General features: G+C 44.8%; 2 protein-coding genes across 3 annotated transcripts in view; one reads left to right on the top strand and one right to left on the bottom strand.

The window, feature by feature from the left end:
* Positions 1-27,556, bottom strand: part of LOC144806531 (uncharacterized) — a 653,350-nt gene that overhangs the window by 32,093 nt on the left and 593,701 nt on the right. The gene's annotated exons all lie outside the window — the stretch shown is intronic.
* On the top strand, positions 9,741-26,369 carry LOC144806510 (uncharacterized). Of its 2 annotated transcripts, none has more exons than XR_013605821.1 (3): positions 9,741-9,820; positions 17,610-17,659; positions 19,704-19,829. XR_013605821.1 is itself a non-coding variant. In XM_078672855.1 (3 exons), the coding sequence occupies exon 3, from the start codon at positions 22,851-22,853 to the stop codon at positions 24,396-24,398; it is 1,548 nt and encodes a 515-aa protein (XP_078528981.1). In that variant the 5' UTR covers positions 9,775-9,820; positions 17,610-17,659; positions 21,478-22,850; the 3' UTR covers positions 24,399-26,369. The 2 variants fall into 2 exon arrangements, 1 of the variants encoding a protein (XP_078528981.1); XM_078672855.1 differs by lacking the exon at positions 19,704-19,829 and adding an exon at positions 21,478-26,369 and having other exon boundaries at positions 9,775-9,820.

The raw sequence follows: 27,556 nt of genomic DNA, 5'->3' as shown, positions 1-27,556 counted from the left end.
GCAAGTCTTTACCATGCATGTGCCTTTACCACGCACCACCTTTACCGCGCAAGTCTTTACCATTCATGTGCCTTTACCACTTAACACCTTTACCGCGCAAGTCTTTACCATGCATGTGCCTTGACAACGTAACACCTTTACCAAGCAAGTCTTTACCATGCATGTGCCTTGACCACGTACCACCTTTACCACTCAAGTCTTTACCATGCATGTGCCTTGACCACGTAACACCTTTACCACGCAAGTCTTTACCATACATATGCCTTGACCACGTACCACCTTTACCACGCAAGTCTTTACCATTCATGTGCCTTGACCACGCACCACCTTTACCGCGCAAGTCTTTACCATGCATGCGCCTTGACCACGTACCACCTTTACTGCGCAAGTCTTTACCATGCATGTGCCTTGACCACGTACCACCTTTACCACGCAAGTCTTTACCATGTATGTGCCTTGACCACGCACCACCTTTACCGCGCAAGTCTTTACCATGCATGTGCCTTGACCACGTAACACCTTTACCACGCAAGTCTTTACCATGCATGTGCCTTGACCACATAACACCTTTACCACGCAAGTCTTTACCATGCATATGCCTTGACCACGTACCACCTTTACCACGCAAATCTTTACCATGCATGTGCCTTGACCACGTACCACCTTTACCACGCAAGTCTTTACCATGCATGTGCCTTTACCACGTAACACCTTTACCACGCAAATCTTTACCATGCATGTGCCTTGACCACGTACCACCTTTACCACGCAAGTCTTTACCATGCATGTGCCTTGATCACATACCACCTTTACCACACAAGTCTTTACCATGCATGTGCCTTGACCACGTACCACCTTTACCGCGCAAGTCTTTGTTTATTATAACCCTAATGGACGGGGAAAAAAGGAAAAACTCTCAGAGTTATTAGAAGACATAGAAAATCTCCTCTTACAATTTGCCCAGATGGACTCAATAATTCTCGGGCATTTCAACACACATAACATTGGAGATAAATCAGTAGAAAGCTACAGTTCCCCCGCGACGGAAGCATTCAACGCTATCTTGCATGCCTATCAGTTGGCATCAGCCCACTCCCTACTCAGAAAGGATTCTCCAGGAAACCCCTGTCCGCCAACTTACAACAATCTTACCACAATTGACTATATCCTTTTAAGCTCTCGGCTACAGAGCCTAATGCCAGGGTATAAAGTAGCACAGCCGAAGGAAAGTGATCATGTGGCTCTAATAACAACCTTAAACCTGACAGCAGACAACCACTACACACTTAAACAACTGGGATCGACAACCGGTATTGAACAGCACATATTGATAAGAAGGATTAAATGGGACGCAGGCCCTATACATAAGTTTGAGGAATGGAAAAAAGCATGGGTGGACGGCACATTAAAGGAAACAAACAGGGGCATAATTAAAGAATGCGACCAGCTTGCCCACAATCTAGTAATACTCCTACAAGAAGGGAAAAGAAGTAAAACTAACTATTACCCGAGGCACAACCTTGGTGATATACTTGCAATCCGTGAAAGCACAAAACTAGTGCGCATCAAACAAAAGACTTACCTGTAAACCGGTTAAACTAAAGGTAAACAACTCCTGCAGGAAACAGCAAAATCACACTCAAAGCAAGTTTGGGCGGAAAAACGGAAACAAACTGAAGCAAAGTGGCTAAAGATCTTCGGACTGTTAAGTCCCAGTAAAACACAAGAGTTCTGGCAATACCTTAATACTCTAAATCAAGGGAACATGCAGAGAGAGAACTCAATTGACTCCGACATCTGGATAGCCCACGTGACATTTTTATACAAAGAGGAAGGCATCCTAAATCATTCAAACACAGAATTATACAACGTAACACAACTGACTAACCCAAAAAATTCATACACATGGAAAAAAAGTTAGTCAACACAATATTTTAAAAAATCACACCCAATGGAGCGCCAGGACTCAACGGCCTGCCGGGCTCCCTTTTCAGGCAAGACACAGACTTTTGGTCCGAAAATCTGTCCGTGTTATACGCCGAATGTCGATTGGCAGGGAACGTACCGGATTCTTGGCGTGGGTCGCTCCTGCATCCCATTTATAAGAAAGGGTCGAAATCAAATCCACAAAACTACCACATGATTGCACTCCTTGATATTGAGGGAAAGGCCTACGCCACCACCCTATTAATGGAACTCGCAAACTGGATCAGTAAGGAAGGCCTCCTGCCATTCTATCAAACAGGGTTCAGACCAGGAGCTTCAACAGTGGATAACATCATAGCGCTCTCATACCTAAGTTACAAGGCAGTGGCACGAAAATCTCTCCCAATCTTTGCCTGTTTTATTGACTACACTGCGGCCTTTGATGGTGTCGACCGCTCTATTCTTTGGCAGAAACTGGCTACCTGGAATATCGACACACATTTACTAAAATCAATTATATCCCTATATTCAAGCACATGGGTCAGAATTAAACTGTCAACTACGTCAGCCTCAGAGAAAATTTACACCAATCGCGGCTTGAAGCAAGGATGCGTACTAGCCCCGATGTTATTCAACTTATACAGCGCAGACATGGGCAAAGCCTTGATGGGAGCATCACTAGCAACTCCCCGTCTTGGCCATACCAAGATTCAATTACTGCAGTACGCTGATGATCTGGTACTACTAAAATTGGGCTTCAAAAAGCCTTAACGGCCTTGGGAATCTACAATGCAAAAAACAAACTGACCGTGAATGCAGCCAAATCAAAAATAATAATATTTGGTCCTTTTCCGAAACAAAAAATGATAAAATGGAAGATAGGACAACGGACGTTGGACTGCACACAACAATACACTTACTTGGGAATTTGGCTTTGCGAGACAGGGCGGCCAGGAATACACCTAGAGAAAATACGGGCAAAAGGGAAAAGTATCTCGTATGCCCTGGGGAAGCTGCATGCAACTCTACATAGCCCTACGACAACAGCAATTCAGAGAGTATTAAGGGCAAAGCTAATACCATCATTAAATTACGCTCAGCAGGCCTTTCCAGGTAAACTATCAAGCACCCTGGAAAAAATCCGCTGCTCGACCTATAAAAAAACTATTCCACCTACCCTCTAGCACCAGAAACCCTCTGGTGCGGCTCGAATTCGGCTTGACACAACAAAAGCTTGAGGAACTGGCCACAATTAGCAAATACTTTTATCTCACAACGTGGCCCCAGAAAACTCGCTGAAATCTAGCATAAAGAGCATTTTCCTAGAAGAAAAGGATCCGTGGTCAAATATTCTCTCCTCCGCTAAAGAAACTCTGAACCTTGCTGTGGATAACTGGGACCCTGAGTTACTCAATTATGCCGCCATTAAAAGCGCAACGAAACGACAAGTCCGGCTCTGCTCACGGATCACTGACCTGGAAGCATTGGAACTAAGAGGCTTCCATGAATCGCTAATACTCCCGCAGCTGGCACAGACCTCGAAACCGCACCTTATCCAAGCAGTGGGCAAGGCGGCAGTTAATAGGATTTTAGCGCTCCGACTACACCCTCTGCCCCTTAAAGAGCTTTACTCCACGAGTAGACTTGAGACAACGCACTCTGAATGCCGCTTATGCAAGTATAAACAAGAAAGCTTCGCTCACATCCTGTTTTGCTGCCCGGGGCTTTCCGCTGAGCGTAACCGCTATTTAAAAGCCAATTCTACTCAGACAAGGAATTAGAACGATAAAGGAGGCGGTCAACTATCTATTCACAATGGAAACAGTGAAAGACATGGCTGTGTTCAGCAAATTTATTCAACAGACACGCCGGAAGTTGATGGCCCTGCACAATTAGGCCAGCGGACGCTAACTGCTAAATCAATGAGACATTTCAGCTTACGAAGAAACGGACTAATGAACTTAGTTTTTTAATCATGTTTTTATTTATTTTTAAGTGTTTTCCTTTTTCATCTTTCATTATTTTACCTCTGACATGATAACAATGTTTACTTAAAGTTTGACGTCTTATTTAATGGTTTTGAGTAACCAAATAAAGTTTTATTCATTCACCTAGCTGGCTGGGGGTGTGAGGGCCCTAGTTCCGAAAGGAGGAATTCCCCTCCCGCCAATTATTTTAGGACTGCCATGCCTCTTTGTGACAATACACATTGTTGATCTCTCTTTACTTCTCTTGACCCATCTAATCAATCAATCATTTGTAAAGCGCACGACATACATAGTAGAAGGTAAATATCATGCCAATGGAGCGTGGAAACGGGGATTGCTGCAGCCAGGCTCACGCGCCGTGCAGCTGAGCCTGATTTTGTGCGCACTCACGGACTGTATGTGGCAGAACGACAGGACTGTGTGACTGCCTAAACCAGTGGTTCCCAATCTGTGCGCCGCGGCACCCAGGTGCGCCATCAAAAGTAGCCACGGGCGCCGCAAACAGTTTGGGAACCACTGACTGATACACAATAAAAGTAATACCTGCGGTGAAGGGCAAGATGCTTCAGACACTGATTTGTGTTTGTGGCAGTTTTGTTTATTCTTTCAGTAATGCAGTTCAGGAGCTGAGAAACTGGAGTTCAGATTCCGCACGGAAATGTGTAAGCACTGCAGCAGCTTGATTAGGAGTTCAGGCAGAGCCATTCAGGGGAGGAGGATGGGGCCTACGTGGGGCACACAAGGTCAGCAAGTTGGTAGACAGGGCTGCCAGGATTTAGGTTAGAGGTGTTACTTAAGAACAGTGTTTAATGTGTAGAACATTAAGTCCTGGTGCTCAAAAACGGCATAAGTGGCGCCCTTGATTTTACCATTGTATATGTACTGGGAGCTATCGCCAACACCTAAATGCTAAAATCTGCAATATCTAAGCAGACACAATTTGCGCCCAGCTCTCACGCACTACCATTACTGTTTTGTGCCCATTTTATTCTATCACCGAGGCAGGCGACAGGAATGCACATTTGGTAACTTCTGCGCGAGAAGCCTGTGAAATATGAATGTGCACTTGTGAAAACTAGAGTGGACATCCTCTGCACTATAAGTTCACTATGATGTCAAACTTGATCACTGACTGCAGTGACAAGACAGAGTGTGTAGTTTGACACAGCTTCAGTATAAGGAATCTCCTCTTAGCAGGGACGTGGGAGGAATCACAACTGTACACAGCGGAGTGGAGGTCTGTGGGGTTATAAGAGGCACCTCACATCTCCTCAGACAGGTAAAACTAGGCCCTGTGCAGACAATGCGAAGCAGAAGGGGCACACTTCAGTTGCACGAGGGGGCCATACGGTGGCGCTTTCATGCAGCCAGGCCTCTCGGTGCCAGCAGTCAGTCTAGCGCAGCCACCAGTCTGATGGAATCCCCCACCTGCTCCTAGTAACCGTCATCCGACTGGGAGCCAGTACTGGAACACATGCAGCAGCTGGCACCGGGGTGATGCTGAGCTTGCTGGAGTGAGTAGAAACAAGCATTTGCAATGCAATAGGTCTCGCATATGCAAGAGTTTAAGCTATTGGCATTGTAAAGGATAATACCTTTTATTGATCGGTTTTGTTAACTAGCACAAAAAAAAGGCATTGTCATTAACAATGCCAATAGCTCAAACTCTTGTAAATGCAAGATCTGTTTCACTTCAAAGAAGCGACTGCCATTGTCCTGAGCAGCTTGTAAAGTGAAAGTGCGCATGGCACGCTGAACGTTGCAGGAAAGCATGTCGTGCCTGAAGTAGGAAAAACTCATTAAAGAAATTAGTGCTTACAGACTAAATAAGACATACCGTGTAACAGATGCAAAAGGGTCAGTCCTCGTAGGAGGTTACAAATGAAGACAAGGCGGTACTAAGGAGGGACTAGCAAGCCTACTGATGAATCAGAAGGCCGCATTTACAAAACAATGACAAGCCAATGAAAAATACAGCTGGAGCTTCAAGTCCATACTCTAATACAGTATGCCTCGAAGAGCTGCGCATGCGCTGCCCAGGCTTGACCTAAAAACAAAAGAAGTATTCAAGTTTTTGTCTTTGTTTTTCAATCTGCAATTATGGATTAATAGAGACAAACTGCACAGTTTATGCAGTCTTCGCTTTCAAATGACGTTTATACAGTGAAGTACTAAGACAGATGTGCTGAGGACATCAAAGTGGCAAGAACAATACGGGCCATGCCAGCTTGTTTGTACTGACCCTACACATACCAGCCTTCCCTGCTATTTTAAGATTTTGGCTGAAGGTAGTAGGATTGTTGTAGAGGAAAGACTTTTTTCAGTTTAGGCTTGTGAACCAGCCCTATCATTTTTCAGGTCATTGTAGGTTGTAGAATTCTAGATATATGGTTGGCACTATTTATTAATCACTCAGATGAGCTAAAACTTGATGCTATGGAGAGCTACCATTATGAGATCATGCTGTTATGAATGAGTTCCAACCACCATTTTATTTTTAGAAATTATTGCAACATGCCCATTTCAAACTAAATGCTAGACCATCCACCAGTTCTAACATTCCACAAAACCCCATTCACACTGAAGAGAGACATGAAAAATCTTTTACATAAGGCAGCATAACATTCAGACTTGTGTCTTAGACACTAATTTAGCAGAGTGCACGAACGTTAGCATAAGGCACTACATGAAATGTACCGTGAAAGAAGATAAAACAGAAGTTATTTACAAGGATTAAGGATTATCAAGGATTATCTCATATTTTCCCCATTAACCACAGAGGAATCCGGCTCTCTTACATGCACACATAGAGAAGGTGAAAGAGTGTGGGTGGAGGGGGGAGAGTAGTATGAAAAGGATTTTTTAGATTTCACTCGCACACACAGACACACACACACACCTAAAAACACACAAGCACCTTTGCATTCAGAGACTTTCCTCAGCCCACTCAGATTAATTATGTGAGCTACATGGTATCATGAAAGCAGAACACCATAGAAGCTCTACCAGCACAGCCAAATACATCAAAACTGTATTTCAATTCAATATCAGTCAGTCAACAAAAGTGCCATCACTCAAGTTACACGAACTGCACTGACTCTGCCCCTGATTTTAAAACACTAAGACTGCATTTATATTGTGTAGCATTCACAGACATAATAAGCTCAGCACGATCTCATGTTACGAAGACCGTACAGTCTCAGGGCAGACAGCAGAACTAGGCCTCTAAAAGGTCAAAATAAACAGATACCAAAGAGTTCAAAGATCAAAAACTATCACGAAATTGAACAAATAAATAGTGGAATATTAAAATGTGCAATTTATAGCTATTTACAGTTCGGCTACGGAGTGTCTGCAGTCCCAGCTTGTCCATCAGCTTGCTTACGGCCATGGCATTGGGCAAATCTTGTTTGTTAGCAAAGACCAGCAGAACAGCTTCCCTTAGTTCATCCTCTTGTAACTAAAAGAAACAAGTAAAACCCAGATATTACCTTGATTTGCCCCCATTCAGTTCATCCTATTACAATGCGTCCCCGTCTTCGAACAATGACGTACCCATGGCTAAATCCCACATCCGGGTACCGGGGGTGGGGAGCCTGCTGGAGTGTTTCCGGGTCAGCAGAGGCGGCTGCTACAGGCGCTGGGGACGCGGCGTCCGCTTCCACTCGGTCTCGGCGCATGGCTGTTGGGTGTTATGTTATGTTATGTTATGTTACTGGATTTCTAGTAACATAACATATCAATCCAGGCCAGGTGATGCGGCGGAGATACCAGGGTAGTCGCGACAAAAGATCCAGGTGAGTGGTGTGTGAGTGTGCGTAAGCACGCGTGTGTGTGTGGGAGAGCGGGTGTGTGAGCGAGAGCGCCCAGGAGAGTCAGCCCGCCAGCAAAGCCGGTCTTCGAGGTTAAATCGCCGAGGTAATGCGTGTATCCACCCTCTCTCAGCCATTCCCAGGAAACCCACAACAATAGGTTTTTTGCTGGAGTAGCGCTATGCGCTGCTAACACCAGCGAGACCTAAAAATGCATAGTTCCGGCCCTATAAATTAAGTGCCGGTGCTGAGCATTGGAAACCAGTAGCACAAATAAAGCACTGCTTAAGAAGGAAATAAAATGTCCTGTAGCCCTCAAAGCGAAACAAAACATTTGCAGAGAACCTGCTTTTACACACAACGCACCTTGAAAAATAATGATTCACAGCAGCGGCACTCTTACACCTAGCGGTCATGCAAATGGTGCCAATGACAAAACGTTTTTTTATCCCTCGCCCATCTCCCCAAATTTGGTTTCCAAGAGTGTGCCCCACATCAATCATTATAATACCTTTGTCAGCTTCATCCCAATTATTTTCAGGGAGAAAAATGGAAGCTGGGTTTACATCCACCCACCGCCCCAAAAAAATACCATATTGGGGAGCCGCAGCCAAAGGCCAATAAGGCAGGGGAGCCGCAGCCAACGGCCAATAAGGCAAGGGAGCCGCAGCCAACGGCCAATAAGGCAAGGGAGCCGCAGCCAAAGGCCAATAAGGCAAGGGAGCCGCAGGCAAGGGCCAATAAGGCAAGGGAGCCGCAGCCAACGGCCAATAAGGCAAGGGAGCCGCAGGCAAGGGCCAATAAGGCGAGGGAGCCGCAGGCAAGGGCCAATAAGGCGAGGGAGCCGCAGGCAAGGGCCAATAAGGCAGGGGAGCCGCAGGCAAGTGCCAATAAGGCAGGGGAGCCGTGGGTTGACAAAGTTTGGGAACCACTGGCCTAAACGAACACCAGCAATCAGACACCAGCCGTCACCCATGGGGAATGGGATTTTGTGGAATTGTTTGACTATGGCGATTTCATTGTCTCCTATTGTTGTTCATAAAAAACAACAAAAAATATTTTTAAAAAAACCTTAAAATCCAATAAAAATATTATTTAAAAAAACACACACACATGGTTGGGCGCTTTGAGGTCTCCTCACCTCTGCTTGAGCGCTGGTCAGTGGGGGCTGCAGGGCCTGGGAGAGAGAGGGGGCACCGGGGGCCCGGCCCGCCTGAGTCCGGCTGCCTGTGAGGAGTGGGGCCCGGTGTGTTCTTCCCTCCCGAGTGACGCACGCGCTCACGCCGCTGCACGAGCCACCATCGCGCGCGAGAACAAAACATCCATCACAGATATGCATGCGCAGGACCACGCGTCGCAGCTGCGCATGTGCGGAACGAAGACACTACTTCCTATCGCAGAGCAATCACAGAGGGTTGGGGTCTTGCACGGGGAACAGACTGTGAACTGCCCTGGACAGAGGACGCTCAGTCTCACTGCGCCTGCGCACAGGAAAGACACTTACCCCCAATAGAGGAGCCGAACCGAGGAGCTTTGCACTTCAATACCTCTCACCCTGTGCTGTGGCGCGAGGCGCCTCGTGCTCCGCGGCGGGAGCCAGTTGTTGTATCTCATTCATTGTGTCCCCGAGCGGACACTGTCATTGAATTGTCTTAACGGGTTGTCTGTCCTCTGCGCATGCGCAGGTGTTCACCCATCATGCCCTCTTTAACCCACGCTCCGCTGCAGGGAAGTATCTGTCCTCAGCGCATGCGTAATTAATTCAAGGCCTTCCTTTAATCAGCGCTCGCAGTTGATAATGCAATAGGCCCTCCTTATTCCGCGCTCCGCCGTGGGAGGCAAACGCTCTCCTCAGCGCATGCGCACTTGTTCATCCATTAGGCCCTCTTTAACTAGCCCTCCGCTGCAAGAAACAGTGTCTGTCCTCAGCGCATGCGTAGCTAATTCAAGGCCTCTTTAACCCGCGCTGTGGGAAGCAGTGTCTAACCCCAGCGCATGCGCAGTTGTCCATGAACAGGCCTCCTTTTAACCCCGTGCTCATGGTTCGGTCCTGGCCTCAGGCTCAGCAGGGAGCACAGCACCCAAACCACCCAGGTGAGGTATTTATTTATTTACTTATTTTATTGAATGCATTTTTATAAAGCACGGACTTTACCCGACGGTGTCAGAGCTCTGTGCAATAGAACCAGTTACGTTACAGGAATAGAACAAACAAAGCCATAGAGTCAAAATGAAGACAATAACAAACACAGAATGTACAAATTAAAATATATGAGTATATATGACAAATTTACAATGACTAAAGAACTTCTTGGCGAAAAATAGAATGCCATAGAATCAAAACAACGCAGGCAAAAGGAACACACTCTCAAACGCAGCAAGCACAGGATGTACAAACACAAATATACATATGTATGACAAATTACAATGACTAAAGAACTTCCTGGCGGGGTCTGAAGGAGAGAATTAGTTCTGAAAGTGTCTTTGGAATAGAAGAGATTTGAGGTCTGCTTTGAAGATCTGGATGGAGGTGATGGCACGGAGCGAAGGAGGAATTTATTTATTTCTTTATTTTATCCATTTGTAGGGCGCAACAGCTACCCAAGAAGGGTTTCCCGGCGCCTAGACACAGCTAGTATGAGGACAGAGGAGAGGGGTGATGGCTATAAAGTTATTATTGTTCAAATAGCCAGGTCTTAACAGACTTTCTGAACCTGGCGTAATTTTCCTCCTTTCGGATGAAGGGGGGCAGCGTGTTCCAAAGTGCTGGTCCCAGATGGGCGAAGGATCTACCACCTACTCTTGCCCGTTTGAACCTCGGTACACAGAAAAAAGCTGCCGACTGCGACCGGAGGTTACGCTTGGGGGTGTAGGGGTGGGCGAGGGTCAGAAGATATTTAGGTGCAGTGCCCGCTTTAATTTTGAACATATAGTTCAATGCTTTAAAGCGGATTCTGGTTTCAATCCTGAGCCAATGGAGTTCCCGACGGTGGTTCGAAACTCCGGCGAATTTGGGGATATTGCATAGTAAGCGAACTGCTGCGTTTTGCGCCACCTGTAGTCGACCTACTACAGATTTATTTGCGCCCAGATATAGAATGTTGCCGTAGTCAAGCCTAGATGTAATAAGGGCATTGACTACGGTCTTTTGTGTGGAAACAGGCAGCATCCAGAGGATTTTCCTCAACCATTTGACTATGGTGAGGCATAGACCAGTAACTTTACTGGCCTGTTGATTCATGGATAAGGAGTTATCCAGAATAAATCCTAGATTTCGAACGTGGGTCACTGGAGTGGGTAAAGCGCCCATCTGGTCAGGCCAGTGTACGGGATTCCACAGATCTTGCTGTTTTCCCAGGACCAGAATCTCCGTCTTGTCGCCGTTGAGTTTTAACTGATTTTTGGTCATCCAGCTCAGAATATATAGGAGTCCTTCTTTGAGTAGAGAAGGGGAATTGGGACAGGATTCGGATAGGGAGAAAATGATTTGGGAGTCGTCGGCATAGCTCATAAGAGTGAGACCCGATTTTTCAACAAGGTCGGCCAGGGGTCTGAGATATAAATTAAAAAACAGAGGACTAAGAATAGACCCCTGAGGCACTCCATGGGGTACCGACAGGGTCTCTGATGAGGCTCGTGAAGAGGTAATCTGGAAGGTGCGGTTTGTCAGAAAGGACCGGATCCAATCCAGTGCCTTACCACGTACACCGTGTTTGTACAGTTCTTTAACGAGTGTTTCGTGGGAAATGGTGTCGAAGGCCGCGCTCAGGTCTAATAGCACGAGCGCGACCGTCTGACCATGATCAAGTAGTTTTCGGATATGTTCCGTGACTCCGAGCAGGGCGGTTTCCGTAGAGAAACCGGTCCTGAAGCCGGATTGAGAGGGGTGCAATAAGGAGTTTTCTTCTGCAAAAATGGCTAAAGCAGAATGCACATGTCTCTCCAAACATTTAGAGAAGGCCGGAAGCAAGGATATGGGTCTATAATTGGCAAGGGTATCCGGGTTTACAGTAGGTTTTTTTAGAAGCGGCGTGACCATGGCATGTTTCCATAGAGCTGGGACAGTGGCGAGATCAAGGGAGGAGTTCAAAAGGTTAGTAACAATCTCCAAAGCACCGTCACCAAGTTGTTTAATGATTTTGATGGGAATCGGGTCCCTAGGGACGCGAGTTCCAGATTCTCACCGCATTACCTGAGAACGATTGTCTGGTGCTGGTTGGGTCTCGAGCGTGCTGTCACGGCATTCATTTTTTTTTGTTGTTGCCTGCATCGATCATTAGACATGATTATTTTGTATCAAAAATGTTCATTGACACTCATTGGTGTGGTTGGGTAACTATTTTGAAGGCCTCAGCAAACGTTGACTTTTTTTTGCCTGAAAAGTCTGTGTGATGAGAAGATCGACTTGAATTCCGTTTTTAGCTTTCACCAGAGTAAACGGGGTCAGCCCCGTCAATTAAAAGTAGCACAGTTTAAAAAAAAAATGTGCAGAGTTTTATATAACTCGAACTTGACCCAAATCAGGTATCAGAGCGCTTTACATAGCACCAGTTACGTTACATGTGGACACACATTCATTTTTGTTAGGCACGGGGAGATTAAGTGATTTGCCCAGAATCACAGGATGTTTAGCGTCGTTACCAAGACTCGAACCCAGATCCCCAGGTCCGAGGTTGAGCGCCCTAGCCGTTAGGCCAACTCCTCTCCCCACAGTGAAAGAACACACTCAGTCAGCACTAACAACTGTGCTTCATTGCTACCTAGGCTTGGGCATGCACGGCAGAATCTGATTTGGCTAAAACTCCACCAAATATGTCTCAACCTCACTAGTGCCGCAGTAACCAGGTAGCGGTCAGCCAATGCCCAACAGGTAAACAAGCATTGGCATAGCCAGTAGGTCTCACCTTTGGGACCTTATAAGTGTTTAGTTAGCCAGCACAATATCCTTGGTGCAATAACATCAACTGTTGCATGGGTAAATACTTATAAGGTCCCAAAGACAAGACCTATTGGCTGTGCCAATGCTTGTTTTCATTGGTTCCTGTTTGTGCCGTTTAGAGATGCATGCTTCTGTTTACTCCTCGTGTCTAACTACTCCCGCCTTTTGTTGATCTAGATCACGGATACTCACATTTTCCTGGGGGGCGCAAAGTTTGGTCTATGGTGCGAACGAAGGCCGCGGGCCGCACTGATGCCAGTGGGGTTGTTAAGTCTGGGTAGGGCAAACCCGAGTAGGACCCTAAGGTCATCAGAGGATCTTCTTATGCAACACAGCAGAATAAAAAGAGCAAGATAGGGAGAAAGGTCCTTCAAGCACTTGGTTCCTAAAATGTGGAACACACTACCCAGGGACATGCGCATGATAACCAACGAATTAGCATTCAGGAAAAGACTCAAAACATTGCTCTTTCCCTAAAAACTCCCGATCTCAGGCAACTTCACTTAGTCCACCGTAGTTATGTTTCTCTTAGCGCTGGGAAGCCTACGGGCAGCTATGCACTTTACAAATACGTAAACATCTTATCTGAGCCTAAAAAACATTATTAATTGCAGATGAGCAGCCCCTCCCTCTGAAAGTCGTTTGGGGGAGGGAGCATTATCTTTTGTAGTTGCATCAATTTCTATAACAATAATTAAGTTAAGGGTGTTCAAATGGTCCATTAGCTCTCTACCCCTATTGCATGTTTGTCTGCTGCTGTGTGAATATTCGCTTGACCATGAGTAAGATAGCTTAGCATTAAAATTGACCCAGACAGATTCCTACTGACTTGAAAGAGTCTTTGGATTTTCCAATAGATGCAATAAATGTAATCACATTTATAAAATGCATATTTGGAACAGAATGAAAATCATTGTTATAAAAATTAATTATCCAAAAGGAAATTCCCCTATTAAATAATATGCCTAGAAAATTATTGTTATCTGTATGTACAGTTTTTATGCATCCTCCTGTCGTAATATTGACCCAGATTGATAAAGTCCCCCCCCCCCCCTGCTTGGGGGTTGTTGCTAGGATAATATGGCATTCAAACCCCTCAATATGCAATTCTTGTGTGGCCCATGTTTCCTAACACAACAGGATATCTTGGTCTTCAATGAGTTGTACCCAATCTGGCTGGTGAAGTTTAGAGTACAACCTTGCAACATTCCAGCTTAAGATACGAAGGTCTGAACTTGCTGAGGCCTTCGTTTGCATAGGGGGGATAAGTGGGTTGTGGGAATAGTACAGTCAGTTACTGGCAGGGCATGAGGTAACCTAATAGCAGGATCAGTATTTTCCCCAAAAGTTCATAGTCAGTCTTGTGTCTCTAATCCAGACAAGGCCTGGAACCTATTAGAGGTAGTAATTCAAGAGAAATTGTTTGTGAAAGGAGCATGACTTGGTTTGAGGAAATAACCAAGGGGTAGTGCGCATATTTTAGTGCTATTAGGTGTTATGAATTTGCAACCCCTTAGTAGGTGTCTCACCAAAGAAGGTCTGTGAAAGTTAATTATAATGCTGTCCCCTTTGATATTTTTTGTAGATGCACTGACTCACCCAACTCTGCGTGCCATAATAATATCCTTTATTTCGGATACATGGACGCTTCTATGCCTTGATAGCCAGTCCGCACATTTCATGCGTAGCTGGTCTCATGACTCATGCTGATCCCTCTTTAAAGTAGGTACTCCTGCCAGTACCAACACATAGGGCAAGCAGCGGGCGGCAGACTCAGGACATCCTGATTAGCCATTCATACTTGGGGCGGCAGGAACATTAATGCACGAGGTACTAGACAACCTGTTCTGATTCGATCCCCTGGGCCTGTTTAACCTATTAGCACCATGCCTTGTGGGGTTGGTATTTGAAATGGTTATTGGTATAGAGGGGTGGGGGAGGACCCGTTTATATCTATAGGCAATTGAGGCAGCCCCTGGATTGATCGTATATCAGGTGAAGGGTGATTGCAGAAGCAGTATCTGCCAGTTTGCGACACAATTTCGGCATCTAAAATACTCATACCAACACCTACGCTATCGAAGGCCCTGCTCCCATCAACCTCTTTGATTTCGGCCACCTTTTCCCCTACTGTCCCCTTCAAACGCTTGGCTACTAAAATAGCCACCCGCCGTCTTATCCAGGGTAGATGAAAAGAACTGCTGGGGAAAGAGTTGTGACCTCATTCTATGCCAATCTTTGGAGAGGAGCTGTGTCTCCTGGAGGAAGCACACATCTGCCTCCATGTTATCCAGGTAGGAAAGGATGGACCTCCTTTTATTGAGATTGTTGAGACCTCTCGCGTTGAGAGTGAGAATTTTCAGTGTGGGCTGGGAAATAGCATGTCATAGTGAGTGCATCAGCTTTGGCCTGTATTTGGGTCCCTGTGATCCCTCTTCCCCCGGAGCTCCCAACGTCTGCCCGGCCTCCATTGCCCTGTGATCCTCTCTTCAACTCCATTAACCTGCTTACCAGTTCTCCACCCTCCCCTCCCTAACCCCAACTTAGAAACCCATTAACCTCAAATTGTCCAGTGCCTGCCATTCGTGCGTGCACGTCCTTGGAAGTCGGAATAGTTGGGGCCGTGTGTGGCCTGTTCCCTGTGTCTCTATACTCCCCGTGTCTCTACGCTCCCCGCAGACTTCTTCACTGCCCACCCAGGCTTGCAAATGTCACTTGTTTGTCCCTCAGTCGTTCACGGTGTCATCATGGGGGAATGTCTCCTTCGACAATGTCTCCAGCACTGCCAGTCTTTCTTGTGCCATGGTCTTGGGGTCCGGTCTCGTTGCTCGCTCTGTGCTACGCCTCCCGTAGACCTTATGTCATCTTTCTCGAGGAGTTTTGGTCTGTGGGCCCTCTGTCTCCTCCTGGATTGGATTCTCGATGCCTAGCACCTGGCAAGTGTCCTGCATGGATCTGAGCTGGAGGAGGTTGCCCTGCCATATGAAAATCATCCGGAAAGGGTGACCCAAAAAATACGGTATTCCTTGATTTCGAAGACGTGGGGTTGCCACTCGGAACTCCCTACACTTTTGAAGGGGTATTAGTGCCAGGTCCTGGTACAAAGCTATGGAGTGGTCCTGATATCTTAGTGGTTGCTTGTCCCTGGCAGCACGTAGCATACACTCTTTTAGTTGAAAGTCTGGAATGTAAGCCAAAATATCCGGTGGGGGCGCCCAGAGACCCTGCAAGTATTGTGTGATGTCTGGCCCTTCTTCTTTAGGTGGAACTCCCTTCACGCGAATGTTGTTTCGCCGAGACCGATTCTCCAGGTCTTCTGTGTGTGCCTTGAGATCGATCTGTTGAGCCTTGAGCCGGACTATCTCTTGCTGTAGATGCTCCACCTCCTCTTCCCGGGCTTGCTTCTGATCCTCAATGGAGGCCATACGGTCCCCAACGGCATCAGCATCGCGCCTTATCAAAAGGCGGGACGTTGATGCTGTTTGGGAACGTGTGGCCTCCATTGGTTATCTCCTTCATCTCCCCCGCTATTTCCCTTTTCAGCACCTGCAAGTCGCCTTGTAATGCACCGAATAGCGACTCTAAAAAGGCGTGGGTAACTGGGGCTTCAGAGGTGTCTACATCTTGGCTGATTTGTGTCGTTGGGGAGAGCCTCCCTTCTCCGCTGCCGGTCATCTGGAGCTTGGTCAGCATATTTTTTAGATTCTGATCCTTCTTGCTTCTCGCTGAGGACATGGCTGCTATATCTCTTACCACATCACCAGACCGGCCTACCTTTTCGTGGGGGTCACAGCCCCAGTGGGTGGCAGTCACCGGGTTGACCTCCCGCTGAGCTCCACTATGCTGTTGCTTGATGGTGAGGGCCCGAGGTGTCACTCCTTTCAGTCTAGTCCGGGCCTTGCTGCGTTCGACCGTCTGCTATTGCCCTGCTGGGCATCTGCTGCTTGTTCTCAATTCTCTAAGCACTTTGCGCCCGAACCTGCTGTGAATCCCCTATCTGAGCCTGGAGCACTAGATGTCTTCTAAGACCACTGCGGCTAATTCCTGCACCATGTGCTTGCAGCTCGTGGCCTCCGGTTTCCTCTGACTTGGCAGTCAGCTCCAGAGAGACTAATCCATGCCCGGGCCCCTCATCCATTGGCACCTTGTGATTCTTACAGCGTTACAGTTCATATCTCATTCTCCTTATTGGATTTTGTCATTTTAGTGTCATTTTGTTCAATACACTTTACTTTATTTTTCTATTTCGGTTTGGGTTTTTTATTGTTTTGCATTTTGACTTTTACTTTTTTGGTTTCTGCATACATATTTTACATACTACCTTAAGTTAAGCCTGCCTGTTCGGTGCTTAAGTACCAGGGGTTGATCCTAGGTTAATTAAATGGCTTTGAAAGTTCACTCTGACAACGGTTGTGATTGTTCCTCATCTATCGCAAATAATAATTCAGTTTTCTTACAGAAACTATCTAAAATTATCTGCAAAACAGGCAGTTGATAACCTACCAGGGTTGAAGCACCCTGTGGACAAATTGGAATATGGGACGAGTATTGTGTGGCAATAGAACCTCTAAAAAACTTCAGTTTACAGGCTAACCAAGAATCGCGCTTGAATCTCATAACTTTTTAAAACAAGGTAGTCAGGAAAGTGTGGCGAATATATTGCAGCTCTTTGTATTTTGACAGCCACAAGCAAATTCGAAAAAAGAGTGCATGTATGTAGCAGAGACGAGTCTGTTCACCCAATGTGAGTGGTGATATCCGCTTTACTGATCTGCCTGAAGTTATGATGCTGCTGACAGTAGCGTGTCTGCTAAAAGCGATGGCGTGACTGGTGGAACTATAAAGCCAAATAAGAGAAAGTTATCTTCCGACACCACAGTCTTCATGACTGAGACCAGTAATACTGAAGACTCTGAGACTCATAGCAGTAATTTCTCCTTTCAGAGCGTTATTGCTGCAGATGGAGTGAAGCCAGAAGCAAGCACATTCCTAAGGTACCAACAAAGTTTAATATTGTTCATTTGTATTAACTGTTTCTCTTTTGCAGCATTTGGAAATGAATTTTCTAGTTTTGTTGCTTTTTGGTTAGTTTTTTATTGTAGGCTGTTATCTTTGGTTTAAAGGGAATGATGTTGTAGTGTGTGACCTTAATGCTGCAGTTTGCATTTCATTCCCATCATTTGCTTATCCTGGAGGTTTGCTGTTTCAGAGTTCTTTCTTCAGCTTCTGGGCAGTTGTCACTCTGTGGCTATCTGTAGTCCTGTTTTTCTGCTCTTCTTGTAGTAGCTCCTATCAGAGCTTCATCCTCCCGCCAACGATAATAAGATGCCAGGCATCACCCAGCCTACAACACAGCCTATGTTGGGCTACGTCCATCTGCTCGGCACAGTTAGAGCGCGGATAAAGTTCTCTGGACCCCTCAGGCTGTGATTGTAACCTAAGGGCTTAAGATGAAATGTAGAGCTTACCTCCTCCCAGAGTGGCTCCAGTCTGCTGTGTGCAGACCCGATAGCTGGCAGCACCCTGGAGTATGTATGTATAAATCAGATTATGTTGGAAGTAACCTGCAATATGGTGGCAGGCAGCACCCTACCATAGAGTAGGATTTCTCATAGTATTTTATTTCCTGACACATTAATGGAGATTGTCTTTTAACAGGCAGAAGAACAACACTGACCATACATTTTTCTGGGTTTGTCTTTAAAATGACGTACACATTAGGAATGGCATTTCGTTCTGCTGGAATAATAACACAAGTTATCTTGCACTCTGCTATGATGTTGCATAGATTGTTGGCTGCAATGCATTCCATGTTTCATTCAAACGTGCTTTCTACAAGGCGCATACAAGGGAAAATTCCCTTTTACATCGTCAATTATTGTTTTTTAAATATCCGGAATGGTAGCTAGTTTGCTCATTAGTGGGGCACAACTACACTCTGCATACGTAGATATTGGCTGAGATTGTGCCCTTACTATTAGATTATTTTGCGTTGTTATCTTCTGCTCAATTCCGGCAACAGAGGAGGCCGTAGCACTCAAGATCTATTTGGACCTCCTTTTTGTTGGACTGATATGTGAAAGCTTCCAGAGTTAATTGCGAGGTTTTGAAGAATAAATCCCAAATTGCTCCCTCGTTCCCACTTCCTGGTACCTGAGTACCTGGGCTATGATGTTGCCCATTTATGAATGATAGGTCCTTATACTCCTCTTTTTCTTGTCCTTGAAAATCATGTCCTCGTCACAAGAATTAATGAATTGTGAATTACTATTGAAAACGTCTTTTTGATACGGAGTACTCCAACGCTGCAGAGTTTCTGGGTTGCTGTTGTATTCGTCCTTATTAATTTGAGATCCGTTATTTTGATTACATTTGATTACATTTCGGCTGGTCCTGTTTTTACCTGAATTTATTTTAGACGAGTAAGATCTGATTTCAGTGGGGTATTGGCTTCCCTTATGATTTTCACCCCACCATTTAGTTCATTTGGAGCTTCTTGCTCTCGTTGATTTATTTGGCCCAAATTAGATGGTTCCCCTATACCGTTAGCTTTTCTGATTTTTACTTGCACTTCTATTGGCATTGGCTGCCTAGTTGGTAGTAAGTGCTGAGTATCTCCCATTGTTATATTTGTGCATTTTGTGTCCTTTTGTTGTGAATGACCAGTAAGTGGAATAGTTAACATCTCTAGGTCCATTATTCGACCCCAGTGGTTGACTTGGTCCTTAGTTGAATTTGACATTCGTTCGACTTCAGCTTCAGACTCAGGGTGGCCTCGTTCACTTACTCCTTGCTTAGGGGATATAATTTTTGTTCTACTCAGTGGTTTAATTGGAGTTTGAAGAACACATGGGTTAGTTAGCAATGTTAGCATAGCACCAGTTGGATCTTTCATAAAATCAAACTTTGACAGCGACTTTCCCAGTTCCCCAAATGTATAGACCTTAGATGATTTAAAGGACTATATGTCACCTGCCTGTTCTATTTTAAACGTATCTAATATTGGTGTTTGTTGTATTTTTCTTTTCCTTTTGATAGGAGGGAAAGGTGGCTGCTCCTTTCCTGAGCTCATAATACACCCTCTAAGGTAAAGAAGTCTTGCTTCTGTCAGAGAATCAAACGGGCCAGTGACAAGACCATAGGACAAAAACACCACCAAACACCTCCAAGGGAAAACACCCAAAAATTACACCTCCGTACAGAATCTGCCGGTACTGCTGGTTACTTAATTAATTAATTAATTAACCGATTGATTAACATCCGGGCACCGGGTAGGGCTGTAGTCTAGGCATGCGGAGTAATTCAGGGGCCGAGGGGTGCTTCAAGAGGGTCTAAGTCTATTGTCACTTTCCTCTTTCTATAATTTCTCAGATTTTGTATTACAGACTTATTACAGACTCCAATGGCTCAGCGACTTAGGGACCGATCAATCTTAGCTACTCGCCACCCGCCACACACCTCTTGCCACTTGTCACTCACCACTCACTGTTCATTGCTTGTTCGTTGCTATTCATCTCTGAGAAGAGTACAAGGGAGAATGCTGGCAATCGTTCAGGAGCAAGAGCGGAATCCAGAGCTAGTCCCACTACAGACGGCAGATGTGGGCACTTCCCTCCACTCCTCGGCTCAGCTCTGTCTACTCTGCTCAATGCTTAGTAAATACGTAAAATCAGGCGGCAGGCCAAGGCTCCTCTGTGCTCCTCTATTCTCCTCTGTGCTCCTCTATTCTCCTCTGTGCCCTTCTGCAGCCACCGCACCAGCAGCACCGCAGGCCTAGGCTCCTTTGACCTCTGCAGCGGCCGCCGCACCAGCAGCACTAGCAGCGCCTTAGCACCGCGGTGCCGGCAGCGGCCGTTCCTGCCCCCACAGCAGATCCATAGAACTTAAAGCGCCCGCATAACAGGACGCGAATGAAGCGGGAAAAACCTTTGGGAGCAGGAACCGGTCACAAAGCAAATGCGGGCAGTCGTCCCAGGCTCCGCTCCGCTTGCTCGTCAACTCCCCCTCGGCTCGGCCCCTCAGCAATACTCGGTACGCTTTCCACTCAATGCCGAATCACAGGCCGACAACGACTGTGAACACCAACAGAGGGAAGAATTGTGTGTTTCTCCCAGTTAGTAAAAAAACACAGCATAAGTCTTGGCTGCTTCTGCTGCACCCAGAGTCTTATGCGTCTTTGCAATCTAATTTTTCTGTCTGGAAAAAAATTGTGTCCTGGTTTTCTGCACACAGTAAATCCAGGTGCAGAAAAACCTAACAACTGATAATCCAGTGAAATAAAATGAACACATGAAAGTACGGCTTCATTTCATTGCCCTTGATTCATACTCTGGACCATAGTTGAGGGATAGGTCTAGGCATAGTCCTCGCAGCACACAATAGATTTGCTTGAGGCTGAGGCCAAAACTCAAAAGTCAGGATACCAGATACAAGTAGGTGATAACTCAGGGCAGGGGAAAATGCCTGTTGTCCATGGGGGAGTCATTCCAGTCCCAGAAATCTGCATTACAAATTAATTAATAGTATATATTTTTATATTAGCTGTTTGGTGCCAGTCCATATGACTTTAATATCTGCCTTTGGGGTTCTATGTTACAACTCCATAGGGTACATGTATCCTTTGTGAGCTTAATAAAATGTTGAAAATTCTACAAATCCTCCCTCCTACATCCAAGTACTCTCATGCTACCATTCTACACTCTGCTCTGTCTGGAAAAACAGCTCAACATTTTCCAAATTCTGCATTAATTTGGCTTGTAAATTATATGTTTGGAAATGTACATGTATTAACTATTTCATTTTAATACTATAGGTGATTGAAATTACGGACGAAGAAAGCAAGATTTAGCACCAGGCAACTGAAGTCTGTGCCATAAGAAGGATTATTTTGAAAAATTGAAGGACATCCAGCATTCTACGTTTAAATAATTTCCAAAAATCTAGGTGTGGCGAAGAAAGTACTATACCTGTAAGTGAAGTCTCTAATTTTGCATTTCATTAACCCAGAGCAAAACCATATCTGTGCACACAGCATCAGAAATAATGTAGAAAGACCACTTCAGCATCCTCATCTGAAATATTATCAGAAAGACAAATTGCCTCAGCATGGCAGAATAACGTTCATCTAAAGCATCTTGTAATTCTAGAGAGGAAGCACACACTACATAAAAGAAAGTTATAACAAAAGGTATCTTCTGCAAACCATCAAAGAAAAGACGCTGAAAGAAGACTCTGAAGCTGACACATTGACAAGCAAAAGATTGAAAAATCACCTCTGTTCAACAACCGTTTTTAACCAGTTACACAAGTTTGAGACTATCTGCCTCTGGATAGAACACCACGGCCCACTCTGCTCACTCTTGCGAAAACCTTAAAAATTCACCACTTTATTGTGTTCATGACCATCTCAGATTGTTTCCTTTTTATTGTGTACTGTTCTGTAATTCTATGTAAATCGCCTCAACATTATCTGCTGTGCATGAGTGATATGTAAAACTGTTAATTATAAAAATGGATTAGATGAGCACCGTTGCGCTATAGGTAATGTAAATAAATCCTCGTCTTCGGAACTACAAACCTTAACCTTACATCAAACATAGAAAGGGTAAAAGGAACTGATGTTCTGCGACTGGTGATCCACAATAGTACTGTGCATGTTCTAACACCCTCAGTTACTACCTTTACGTCAGTGCAAAAAGGTACTTATCAGTTTAATCATTAAATATCAGATCAACACCTCATTACTGCATTGCTAGGAACCTATACAAATAGATTGGAGAGAAACATCAGTCACAAAATAATTTACTGCCGGAGAGGCTATTACCTAAAGACTATTATCTACTAGAACAATTTCAACAGGTGTTACAGGGCTGCTTCCAGACATATTTTGCTCAATTCAAGTGTTAAGAAGATTACACGCAATTTCTTTTAGAGATAAATGCTGAACATTATCTAAACAAGCCCGACTCTAAAATCAGGTTCACTCTTACCGTGGCATAATAGTAAGAGAAAACTAAACATAGAGATATTAACCCTAGGAATACACCTTCTAAAAACACGGACTGTTAGAACAAATTCAGTGTTCAAACCCGCCTCAATCAAGGCAAAATAACTGAAATTGGGGAAAAAAGTTACTTGTGCCAAAAAAGATACAGCTATAAATCTTATCTCACAGAATTTGACAGAATGCACACTGGGGGAAACCACTCTCAGTGCAAAGTATGCCATAAAAGTTTCAGGAGTCAATCTTATCTCACTGAGCATATGAGAATCCACACAGGGGAAAAACCTTATCAGTGCTCTGAATGCCAGAAAAAGTTTAGTATCAAAGCGAGTCTATATCGACATGCATTAACCCACTCTGTGGAAAAACTTTACCAGTGCGCTGAATGCCAAAAAAGTTTCAGCCGTAAATCTTATCTCACTATTCATATGAGAATCCACACTGGGGAAAAACCTTATCAGTGCTCTGAATGCCAGAAAAGGTTTTGGAACAAACCAAGTCTTTCTCGACATGTAATAACCCACTCTGGCAAAAAACCTTACCAGTGCTCTGAATGCCAGAAATGTTTCAGTCAAAAAAACATTCTCACTCAGCATAGAAGAGCCCACACTGGGGATAAACCTTACCAGTGCTCTGAATGCCAGAAATCTTTCATTTACAAACACAATCTCACTTTGCATAGAAGAATCCACTCTGGGGAAAACCCTTATCAGTGCTCTGAATGCCCAAAACATTTCAATTGTAAATCACTTCTAACTGAACATTTGAGATTCCACACTGGGGAAAAACCTTATCAGTGCTCTGAATGCCACAAATGTTTCAGTACAAAAAGGATTCTCACACATCATATAAAGATTCACACTGGGGAAAACCGTTATCAGTGCACTGAATGCCACAAATGTTTCAGTGAAAAAAGGAGTCTCACACATCATATAAAGATCCACACTGGGGAAAACCGTTATCAGTGCACTGAATGCCACAAATGTTTCAGTGAAAAAAGGAGTCTCACACATCATATGAAGATCCACACTGGGGAAAACCGTTATCAGTGCTCTGAATGCCAAAAATATTTCCGAGACAAAAGAAGTCTTTCTCAACATATAATAACCCACACTGGGGAAAAACCTTATCACTGCCCTGAATGCCTAAAAGATTTCAAACTTAAATCACTTCTAACTGCACATGTCAGATTCCACACTAGGGTAAAACGTTATCAGTGCTCTGAATGTGACAAATGTTTCAGTGTAAAAAGCAATCTCACTCAGCATATAAGAACCCACACTAGGGAAAAACCTTATCAGTGCTCTGAATGCCACAAATGTTTCAGTACAAAACACAGTCTCATTCATCATATAAGAACCCACACGGGGGAAAAACCTTATCAGTGCTCTGAATGCCAGATATGTTTCATTGAAAAAAGCCGTCTCACTCATCATATAAGAACCCACACTGGGGAAAAACCTTATCAGTGCTCTGAATGCCAGAAATGTTTCAGTGAAAGAAAGAATCTCGCTCGGCATATAAGAACCCACACTGGGGAAAAACCTTATCAGTGCTCTGAATGCCACAAATTTTTCACTGGAAAAAACAGTCTCACTCATCATATGAGAATCCACACTGGGGAAAAACCTTATCAGTGCTCCGAATGTCAAAAATGTTTCAGCCGTAAATCTCATCTCACTGAACATGTGAGAATCCACACTGGAGAATTTTTTCTATCAGTGCTCTAAATGTCCGAAAAGATTCAGAGGTAGAGATGGTTACAAGCGCCATAAGAAAACACACCATCAAAATAATTCAGTGCTCCGAATGCCAGAAAAGCATCAATTTTAAACTCAATCTCACTCTACATGAGCAGACGCACACAGGGGGAAAACATTACCAATGCGGTAAATGCCAGAAATTCCTATTTGATAGGCACAGCCTCACTAACCATAAGCGACTCCATACGATGAAAAACCTCATGAGTGTTCTGAATGCCAGAAAAGCTGCAGAGAAAAACGCTATCTCACCATGAGAAACTCCACACTGGAGAAAATCCTTATGCCATAAAAGCTTGAATCTGAAAGACAGTGTTATGCTTTATGAGCGATCTCACTCTGGGGAAAAACTTTATGAGTGCTCGAAATGCAAGCAAAGTTTTGGGTACAAATTACTTCTCACTTGACATGAGCGAACTCACACGGGACAAAACTCCTTAGTCTTGAATACAATGTAATTTCACATGAGAGAATTTACACTGGACTAAATAAAGCCTTATACAGGAGGGGAAAGCCAGAAACGTTATACTCAGAAAAGAGATCTCAGTGTAGCCATGTAGTGTTTTGAGGGTAGGGGTCAGTGTGGAGGAGTATTTTAGGGCAAGCAGAAATGGCCAGTGTTTTGTGGGAACGGATGATGGCAGTGTTTTGGGGAAAGGGCCTATGGTTTTCAAGGCTATTGGGGGGGGGTTGGTGGCAGTGCTGTGGGGTAGGGTGACATGCAAAAGGGCTAGGCTATTCTAACTCCTTTTTGTTCTTGTGTAGAGTCTTGGAAGGTAGATTCTGCTGGTTCTAGAGCTCTTGAGCTGTCTGATAACTACAATATACTCTTGCTGCTTCAAGGCTCCGGTCGGTCTGGGGTTCAGTACACTTCTGGAAACTCAGAACCTTGTGGGCTGGATCCATATTTTTGAACTCCCACTTGAAAAGGGTGGAGGTAACATGTGTGCCCATCTCACTTTCACAATTTGCATCATGCCTGTCCTATCTATCCTAGACAATTATTGCAAGTGTAAATCAATCAATCAATCAGTACATTTATAGAGCGCACTACTCACCCGTGAGGGTTTCAAGGCGCCGAGGGTGGGGGGGGTGGTGGTGCTGCTACTGCTCGAACAGCCAGGTCTTGAGGTGTCTCCTGAAGGTGAGAAGGTTGTGGGTCCGTCGGAGGTGGGTGGGGAGGGAGTTCCACGTCTTGGCAGCGAGGTAGGAGAAAGATTTGCGGACTGTTGTTGTTCTTCTGGTGCGTGGTACGGTGGCGAGGGTGAGGCTGGCTGAGTGGAGTTGGCGAGTCGGGGCGTAGAACGAGAGGCGTTTGTTGAGCCCCCTTTCACAGGACTGGCCCAATGGAAACTCTTTGTTTTTTAGCACATTTCTGGGGTTTTTGTGTGCATTTTTCAAAGTATTTGATTTTGGGGATATTAAGTGTTTACAACAGGCGTCTTCAACCTTTTCTGTACTGAGTGCTACTTCTAATCAGTGAAAATCTTGAGCTACTTAAGGCTAAACATCTCGCGCATTGTTACCAGACAGTTTGTCAAGTACGGCCTTTTAGATTGAAGTCTAATGATCTGCCTGCGCCTTCCGCGCCATGGTACTCCTATGATCTCAAGAAATGTAAAAGAAAATGTAGGCAGCAATAACAATTTGGGACGAAGACTTACAGTCTATTGTTCAACACAATTAAATCACTTTCATCCTTTGATTATAAAAATGTAGCAACTCCCAGCCGAAAAGCTGTGATGAACTAACCGAATTCTTTTTTCCAAAGTAAAAAAAATATTCCTGAATTTTAAGATAACACCTGATAATCCTTAGGGACAGATACAGTGTAGTAATCGTACGGTGAATAAACTAACTTACCATTTCCTGGTAATGAGTACATTCACCCCACTCTCTGAAGAGAAAGTCTCTAATCTTATCAACACTATGAAATTTGGACTCTGCAGATTCTTGCCCTCCATTCAGTTTCAGCTACCATTTCTGCTCATCTCAGTTTGTTATTACAATGGTGTTCAAGTCCGGCTTTTTTCCAGACGCTTGGAAAAAGGCTTTGATTTTGCCCCTTTTAAAGACTCCTTCCCTCGATCCCTCAGATGTAAAGAACCACAGACCCAGATTGGTCCTTCCTCTTCCTGACGAAATTTTAGAAAAGGCCATGAATCAGGAGAGCACCATCTTTTTTGAAAATACGGACTGTCTGGAACCAGCTCAACATGGGTTTAGACCCTACTACCGTACAGAGTCAACCTTATCGGCAGTAACTGAAGAGATCAGATCCATTGTGGATAGAGGAGATTAATGCAGCCTTGATCCTATAGGATCTTTCGGCCACATTTGATACGGTTAACCATTTCTCTTTGGTAAGCCGTTTAGAAAGTATAAGCATCAACGGTACTGCTCTCAAACTGATCAGGTTATTTTCGTCAAACAGAGAACAATTGGTATCTTTGGAAGATTTTACCTCTGCTCCATTTTCATTTCCTTGTGTGGTTTCGGGGATCTTCAATAAGTCTGACTTTGACAGGGTTAAGACTGATTCTTATATGGCTGGGCCTGAACTGGGATGGAGAAGTGAGCTTAAGAACGATGATGGATTCAACCCAGATCTGTGACTGGGGGCGAGTGTCTGAAAAGTTTCAGCCGTTCGTCAATCATCTCCTTGTGTTTGCTTTGTTTGCCCTAAGGCGGCAGGGTACGCCCAGACATGGGTCCCTTGCTTACTTTGCCACTGGATTCAAGCTAGCCTGGCCGATGAGGGGTTTTACCCCGAAACCGGTCCCAGTATGCTTGTATCTGAAAGAGACTATTAGTTATAGATTCCTTACCTTACAATTACCCCCAGGCTTCAGACTGGATCCAGAGATATTTTTTCTTAGCAGTACACCTGTGCTTCAGTAGGTGGGGTTGGTCGACTCCGTGTCCGGCGTTGTAGTCGCCAGGATGATGTCACAGTGTCTACTTAGACGCCACACTTGCGTGCTGACGTCTGTCTTTTTCTGCGCCAGCCAACCCAGATCCGGAGAGGGTGGGCCTTTTACTCAGTTTTTAACTAAACCCTTTTTCGACTTTAGTCGACCTCTTTTTTTGAGTCTTTGACTTCTGGTAGCACAAGGGATGTCCCATTG

This window comes from Lissotriton helveticus (genome assembly GCF_964261635.1).
Source record: "Lissotriton helveticus chromosome 1_1 unlocalized genomic scaffold, aLisHel1.1 SUPER_1_unloc_8, whole genome shotgun sequence".
Classification (NCBI taxonomy): domain Eukaryota; kingdom Metazoa; phylum Chordata; class Amphibia; order Caudata; family Salamandridae; genus Lissotriton; species Lissotriton helveticus.
The sequence above is the reverse complement of the archived record's forward strand: the minus strand, read 5'-3'. Positions and strand labels throughout refer to the sequence as shown.

What these genes read in the sequence shown, in the direction of transcription:
- LOC144806510 (XM_078672855.1), top strand. Translation starts at nt 22,851, where the DNA reads ATGCACACTGGGGGAAACCACTCTCAGTGCAAAGTATGCCATAAAAGT.